This window comes from Lampetra fluviatilis, chromosome 17 (genome assembly GCF_964198595.1).
Source record: "Lampetra fluviatilis chromosome 17, kcLamFluv1.1, whole genome shotgun sequence".
NCBI lineage: Eukaryota > Metazoa > Chordata > Hyperoartia > Petromyzontiformes > Petromyzontidae > Lampetra > Lampetra fluviatilis.
In genome coordinates, this window is record NC_136291.1 from 6,127,120 (window position 1) to 6,135,776 (window position 8,657).

At 44.8% G+C, this 8,657-nt stretch overlaps 1 protein-coding gene across 1 annotated transcript in view; it reads right to left on the reverse strand.

The window, feature by feature from the left end:
* LOC144936878 (low-density lipoprotein receptor-related protein 3-like) overlaps window positions 1-8,657 on the reverse strand; it is a 28,133-nt gene extending 19,476 nt beyond the window's left edge. The window contains exon 1 of the mRNA XM_078864073.1: window positions 7,836-8,657. Within this exon, the coding sequence (XP_078720199.1) occupies window positions 7,836-7,899 (64 nt within the window). The 5' untranslated portion in view covers window positions 7,900-8,657. The remainder of the gene's footprint in view (window positions 1-7,835) is intronic.

An 8,657-nucleotide genomic window follows, 5' to 3' on the forward strand; every position in this document is an offset into this window, starting at 1 on the left:
GGAGTGCATTTAAAATAGCGCTGCCCTTCATGGCACACAAGTCACAACCGCATAATGTGGAGCTGTGTCGAATTACGATGGGAGCAACGTTTACTGGTAAATGAATCGCTGCTGTTGTACAGCAACCGCGTTCGCCTACAGCTTGTTTACAATACAGCTCTGTGCTGCACACAGCTGAAGACCCAAAAAACAAAGACTTCTTTTAATTCAGTGCATGCGTATTCACAAGGGAACAGATGTTTGTGTGTCCCTGATACCTTAATGCAATGGGGCTGCTTCCGTTGTTATTGAAGCTAGGTTGAAACAAAAGCCTTTACTTGAATTTAAACAACATTGTGTCTCAGAAAGTATAAAGTCTGCGAGACAGGAATGAGCCCAGCACCACTGAAATCATCCTGTTTTAAAGCGGGTAGCAACATGTGATTATGCCCGTGGATTCCTCCACCCACGTTGTGGACTCAGTCTACCAGGAAGTTTTTGTCTCATCCATTCTATGTTAAACCACAACAAAGACAAATATACCCCTATAGCCTTTAATAGACTATGAGGACAAGTGCTGTTTGCGAACACCTATGAAGGCACATGAAGGGGTGGGTGGCCAGCACCACGCCTGGCCACCTTTGTCTCCTGAGTGATGATGTTTTTCACACATCGCACTAGGGACTCATGCTCAAATGCAAGGAAGGGCATTCTCAATTGCAGTGCCTAAATTGTGGAATGGACTGATCACAGATCTCAATATTACGACCTTGCGTATCTTTATTTGCATTGAGGTCATTGCGAACATGACTATTACAGCCACATTTGTAAATGCCCTTTGTAAAACTATTTGTGACTGCAGTGAGAATTCCATTTTCTGAAAGACTGTCAATATAAAATAGGAAATGCAATTGTAATGAATGCTGGTTTGAAATTACATTATAAATAACGCCATGTCAGTTTCTCACAAGTGCCCTGCATAATGTTATTTTGGATTACTAGCTAGGTTTCAATTGTATATAGTTCTGGTTTGTTTATTATCCATGTTAATAAATTGTCCCTATTTTTGTTCTATGCAAATCCTCCCTTCCCATTAATGTGGTTGGCACCAGAGCAGCCGTTTTGGCCGGGTAGCCATCGAAAAAGATCTGCCGAGCTGAATGGGTCTTATCTGAAATACACTTAATAAACTGCACTTTTTATAGCCTAAGTCCCAGTGTTTTGGGATATATTTCGATTTAAAGCTTTCGTGACTGCAGGGATTCATCTTCTTGGTTCTTTCGGTAAAGTCACGTAGAAGGGAAATAATAAAATAAAAAAAATAAAACATAATAAAATATAATTCTCATGACGTTTCGGCCACAACGCAAGCAGCCGTCCTCAGGTGAAGAACAGGTCTGTCAGAAAGTTATTCAGACGCTGTCTTTCCGACAGACCTGTTCTTCACCTGAGGACGGCTGCTTGCGTTGTGGCCGAAACGTCGTGAGAATGATTTAATTGGTTTATTTTTATTATTTTATTATTTCCCTTCTACGTGACTTTACCAAAAGAACCAAGAAGATTTTGGGATAGAGTTTATAAGTGTGTATTGGGATGACCGACATGCTGAAAAACTTTTATTATTAGCAGTGTGACGATTCACCCAATGCAATCTGATGAACTGACATGATTCAGGTTCACAATTTTATTCAAGAATAGGTTCTTTCTTGGCTGTTCTGTGTAACTTGTTTTTACATCTAAAGGTAACATGGGTACAAAAGTTGCATAATAATTGCCATGAATCGATAATTGGTTCTTACACATGCACCGAGCATAAGTAGCTAAGTAAAGGTTGATTTGTCCATTAAGGAAGAATCAGCTAGCCCAACAGGAGACTAGTTTAGAAGATACGAAACATGTAGACCTATTTGGTTTGGATATACAGGGTGACCCAAAAAAAACGGGCCCCAACTCTAATTAGGCCCCGTTTCTTAGTGTTTTGTCCGAATGAAATGAAACTTTGGTCATAACTAGTTTATTATATTCAAAACATCAAATCAAAACACTAGGGTCTTTGGCCTTTTTTTCTCCGTTCTACAGCATGTGTTCTAGATGGCCTCCATTTAGCCCCGTGCATTTCTTGAGGCGCAGCACGAAGTTGTCCATGACGTTCTTACAGACTGAATTGGTAATGGCTCTCATCTCCTCCCTGATGGTTTCCTTGAGTTCCGTGATGGTTCTGGGTTTCCCTGCGTAGACTCTGTCCTTAAGATATCCCCAAAGAAAAAAATCTGGGGGGCTTAGGTCCGGGCTCTGGGGTGCCCACTCAAAATCAGTCTTGAGACTGATCACTCGGCCTCCGAAGTTCTCTTTCAGCCAATCTCGGGACAGGTTTGAGGTGTGAGAACTTGCTCCGTCTTGCTGGAACCAGAACTTGCTCATGAGCGACGGGTAGAGGGTCTGGAGCTCACTCTTGAAGGTTTTGAGGACCTCCACATACCGCTCCTTGGTGACTGTCACTGCTGTGCCAGATTCTTCGATGAAGATTGGTCCGATGATGCCTCTGGCCGAGATTGCAGCCCACACCGTGCACTTAGGAGAGTGCAAGGGCTTGGTGGCTACTTCATTGGGTCTGGAGGACCCCCAGAAGACATTTGTCTTGGAGTTCGCCTTTCCGTCAAGATGGAAGTGGGCTTTATCTGAGGTCCAAAGGAGGTTAAGGAAACTTGGTGTCTCCTCGATCTTCTCGAGCATCTTGACTGCCATAGCGCTCCTCTGCTTCTTGTCTGAGGCTGTAAGGGTCTGCAGCGTCTGTATTTTGTATGGGTAAGCCCTGATATCGTTCACCAGCACTCTCCTGCAAGTCTCACGGGACATACCGAGGGACTGACTTCGCTTACGCACAGAGCGTTTCGGACTCTGGAGAGACTCTCTCACACTTTCGACCAGCTCGGCTGTTCGCTTCTTGGGACGTCCCGAGTGGCTTGGACGGTTCTCACTGGCAGCGTTGAGGTTCTCCACGGTCCCATACTTCTCGAAGTGGGCCACCCAGTTCTGAATTCTGCTTTTGGATGGAGCCTTTTCACATTCGAACTGACGCATGAAACTGTCCTGGGTTTTCTTAAACGAGCCTGTCTTGTAGTAAAATTTAACACAGTGTATTCTTTGTCCCAGCTCCCACTGGGGTCTTGGTGTACTCACGGTCGTTGATTCTGCCATGTTCTGTAAAATAAGGGCAATCGGTGAATAAATAAAGGAGATATCACATAAAGTGTACACGGGGCCCGTTTTTTTTGGGTCACCCTGTATTAGAAGAACTGAGGCCAACAAATAACAACTATCAGTGGCCTGGCACTGCTATGTAGTTGAAGGAAGAAGCAGAAACTGTCCAAACAAGAGGTGGATTGTCAGCATAGAGGACCTACAAGAGGCAAATGCCAAGGCCAGAGAAAGGATTGGAATGGGTTCATTAAGTCTCAGACAGCTGCCATGTGTCAACTGACGGAAGAGAGATTTAAAAAAAGAATGACATGCCTACTCCTTACAATGCATGAAGGATAACCATCTAATTCTGGGTAAAACAGGCTTATCGAATTGATTCCAAGTGTAATTGTGCAGTTTCATAGTCTGCAGCTGTTTCCTGACACGGTGTTATCCTCCAGCACTAATAGCAGAAGGGCGTTATAAATATAATTGGTGATAAAATCCATAATGCATAAAAGCAACATATTATAGCCAGGACGGAGGGACCACGTGTGCATTACGCATCAGCATAGGCACCCTCACAATGACCTTTTAAACAAAACACTGACCTGTTGCTCCTTTTTTCACACCATCTTTTAATTCATTGTTTTAGCTAAAGGAACACTCTACGGACACAAAACATTAGTTCACCATCTTTTAATTCATTGTTTTAGCTAAAGGAACACTCTACGGACACAAAACATTAGTTCAGGTGCATTTACACAATTGTAGGTGTCTGCTGATGATAACCCTTCTACGGAGATGTAGCATTTGAAAAGGCTTTCAAGCCAAAGGCACTTATGTAAGTGTGGCTTGCACGAGTGTCTGCTTGCCAGATGCTACTGGCCCTGTACCAGCCACACTACACCACCACACACAAGACACCCGCCACTTAAGTGTTCAGAACAAATAAGAGTAGCAGTCACTGAAACACAGGCTCTGCTTTGAATGGGACTCCCTCATTTTGACACAAGATCATTTTGATCAACACAAAAACACCACCCGAAAGAGACACAGACTGTTGGGGAAGGTGTTGTTATTGAGCACCTATGAAGGACAGCACAGTGCTCGAGGGGGTGGTGTGGCTAAAAACCACACCAGCCACTTTTGTCTCCCCAGTGCTGATGTGTATGCACCACCATGTTAACCGTGGCTAGGAATTAAAACTCCGGATGCTTTGTTTGTAGTATGATGGGCGAACCACAATGCTACCGCTCCCCACATTTGATCAACACAGACATACGCAAGTACAGTTTTACAAACACCAATCTATAAATAATGTGAATCCTGAATGGGTGCCAATCCATTATGCATTCAAATCCACTCATAAAAACACCAATGACAACACAAGGCTTGTGGCATTAAAACATATGGTGCAGAATTAAAAGATCCTCCGAGATCTCTCCTGCACATGTTGACCAAGCGACAAATATTTTTTTCAGTCCTATATTTAAGTACTGTACGTATGTGATATTTATGGTGCTGATGTCTTCCTGGTTTAAAAGGTTACTTTAAGGGTTGGATATCTCTCCTCTGTTTTACAACTTGCACGGCCCTCACGTGTAAATACACAAGACGCCAGCCTTAGGCAAGTCCAACCCTTTATGGACCGAGACAACCGACTTAAGAATGGTGACCAAATCACTTGTCAGGAACTGCAAGGTCAATACTGTGTCGGGGAAGAAAGCCTGTCATTTTGCTGCTTCATAAATGAGACATGTAAGTATAAGCATTCTATTCATAAAAAAATATGTTTTATAAGTATTTCTCAACCCACTGCTGGATGAAGGCCTCCCCATGCTGTTTCAATCACGAGGGTTGTATAAAACTAGTTTAATATGCTGATCAATCTGAGTTGAATGTGGAACTCAAGAATTGTTCAGATATCACTCGCCACAGATGTTAGCCATGGCTGGGACGTGAACAAAGGTTGTCACATTCATAATACAATGCACTAAACACTGTGCCACCACTTCAGCAAGCATTGTATGACACTAATTATATTATGAATATAATTGATTTTACTCTTTAGTCAGAAGGCAATGTAGATTTGCTAAACTGTCGTTTGTAAGCCTGTGCATTACCCTTTAATTATTTAGGAAAGTCCCAATGATAATTTAGACTATTTCAGGGGGGTCCTACATTGGGATTTTTGGCCAATTCCTATTAGGAGTGTTTGGTAAGTGGACGGAAACTGGACTCACCAAATAAAGCTCAATATAAATAAGAGGGAATAACACCCAATGCTCCCTAGAGATTAATATCAATAGTTAAACCGTACCACCATTATTAGGCTACCTCACACCCAACTCGGGGCCAACTTTTCCCATGATCAACCTTCACCACAGTGCAGTGCACTAAAATTTATAGTTGGATTGTACTTCTATACTCCAACTTCTATGCCACCTGCCTTTAACAACCTGCGCTAAACCAGCATGATGAAAAATCGTCAAGCCATGTGGGGGGAGGTTGGTCTACACCACAAAAAAGGAACCAGTGACGAAGAACTGTGAACAAAAATGGGCAACACCCAAAACCTGTTTGAGCAAGAGAACATTTGACTTGTGTGGATTAGGGACTCTGACGTAAATTGAGTTTTGCAAGATGGAATGTATCTCACTTACGTCTAGATTTCCCGACACGTGACCTCACGAGCTTACTCTCTCAAATGTCAATATTCATGTGACATGTTTTGTGTTACACAGCATTTACCAGCAGTCGGTGCAAGAGGCTAACGGCAATGAACTCCTGATTTTAATTTACCAAGTTACATTTCTAGTCGGCAACTGAAACTTTGGACAATATTCTCAATCCACCCCGTTGGTATCTCGACGGGCCTTTGTCAATCCACTGCTGAAAGATGGCACCTCCACCACGGGTCATGGGGGTCGTTCGATCACACTTCATCACACTGGTCTGTGTGGGTTGGTTAAGGACAGGGAGTTTCCAAGGCAGGTTCAGGTATCACTCACACCGAAGTTGGCCATGGCTGGGAATCGAAATCAGGCTGCCAAATCCAGAGCCCGGTGAGCTCACACCAATGTACCACCCTAGCATCGCAACCCACCAACCATAACATTCATATAGCTACGCAGTAAGGCTGCTATTTTTCTCATGGTGTGGTCAAGTGTGGGTATATTCAACAATAGCTCTCGGCTAGCACAGAACAGGAGAACAAATACCCGAGGGGGATGAGAGGGTGGTTCCTTCTGTCTGCTGTGGTGTGAACCCCACACACACGCGGCTGACCTCCAACATCCTTTGCATAGAACATGAACACAATGACAGCAGGGACGACAAAACAGCCCCGAGACTTGTGACGTAAAGTGCCTGACGAGCGAATGGACCCCTGCGCGCCTCTGTGCTCAAAAGCGCCGGGAGGCATCACAGCTTGGTTCTTCTCGTTATTCGAGTGGTGTCAGCCCGAAAGATTCTCGTTTGGTTTACGGTAATGGTCCATAGGGCAGGGAAGATATTGGCACCACACTGTAATATATCACCGAAAGCCCTATAAGGCAGCAAGGCAATCTTTCTCGTCTCTGCTTCAAAGTAGGGGAAACGGTTCCTAAACATTAGCCTGCTATATACAGTACTTTGTATATGATGGTCAATAAAAGTTAACTACTGAACAAATAAATATGCATTTGATAAAGTTCCTACCATTGTTATTTACCATATATAAAGTACTATCAAAGACTGTGAACATTTCTTGTCTGGTCCAATGAACTATTACGGTATGTAGACCAGTATAGGTTTAATTAAAGCCACCTTTCCTTACCATTCTCATTAAATGTCATTTTGTTAAAGACACGTATACATTTTACTATAATGTACACAATAGATAATCTATGGGTTAAAATCTATATTACATAAATTCGTTTGTATAGTTTTGTTCAGATATAACAGTATGGTTGTGGAGGCCAACATCGCCTTTGTCTTCCTATGAACGAGCACATTAGCACACATCAGCACTCAGTCAACACATACAACATACACCGAAGCACGAGTGCTGTTTATGATATCGTTTCAGATATGGACATACATACCAACCATTAGTAATGGCACAACATTTTTACAGTATAACAAAATAGCCATACACAATTATAGTTGATAAGGGTGATACAAACGATACAAATAGATCAGTCGTGCTAAAAAACATACTAATAACGCGTGACACGTGCTTACAAACAACCAGACAATAGTGAGGATACAACATACACATGACAATAAACCAGGTACAATTACAGTAATGACTATACAAAACATATAAATAAATTAGACGTGCAGTAATCAGTTTTAACATATACGAATACCGAAACTTGATATCGATGGATAATACACTACTGATGGATATACAACACTAGCCATTTCGAATAATACAACAGAACTAGACGTGAGAGTGATGATGGGTTATCTCATATGCAAATCAACTAGAAACTACAGCGATAAGGAAAGGGCAACGTACGATGTCGGTTTATTTAAAGTCTAAATAGAAATGTCTTTCAATCTTCACGGCGAGTCACGATACGACACACAAGACACACAACCAAACCGTAGCCAACGACGATGACAAATAAAAAAAACAGCCCACAGCACACGCACACAGAAATCACCACCACCACCAACACACGTACCCGTCCAGCAGAGGAGAGACAGCGCCACGAACACGAAGCCCGCGGTGTTTCTCGGGGCTCGCATGGTCAGGTCGAACCACACTGGGTCTGTGACCAGGTCAGGTCAAGTCAGGTCAGGTCAAATGAGGTCAACAATCGGGCTGCTGTCAGGGTAATGACGAAAGGGAACCTCGGCTGCGTTGGATCAGAGATCGTGTCGCGTCGTGGGATCGGGTTGAGATAGAAGCGTGGAGTCGGATCAGGCCACGCCAGGATCAGATCGGCTGAGATCGGTCGACCGAGACGGGCTCGGATCGCTCTCGCCCACTCGCGCTGCGTGCAGTGCGGGCAGCCCCTTCAGGCAAGCCCGCAGGCTCCCACGTAGGCCTAGCGTCTCGTAGCTCGTCGCACTCCGCAGCCTTCTCCTCCTCGTCGACGTCGTTGCCGTCTTCGTCGTTCCCGACGAGGAGCGAGACGTTAAGACGGGCGGCAAGACACGGGCAGAGAGCGGGGTCACCCGACTCGGGGGGCCTGGGTCCCAGGAGGAGCTTGGAGGCGACAAAATGGAGCGACCTGGGCCCGGCTCTCGCCCGACCGACCAACGACGTCGTGAGAGGAGGCCGCGAAAGGCGTCGGCAAGAGCGGCGCGGCTTGGCGTGAGGCTCCCCGCGGTGGAAGTGCCTCACGAGAGAGAGACAGAGAGACAGACAGGAGAGCTGGGGGGGTGGGGGTGGTGGCGAGCGGGGAGGTTGTTGCCGCCGCTGTTGCTGGGAGCGGTGATGGAGGCGGAAGCGATCCCGGGGTGTCTCGCCGCGCGCTGTCACTTCCGCCCCCCTCACTACC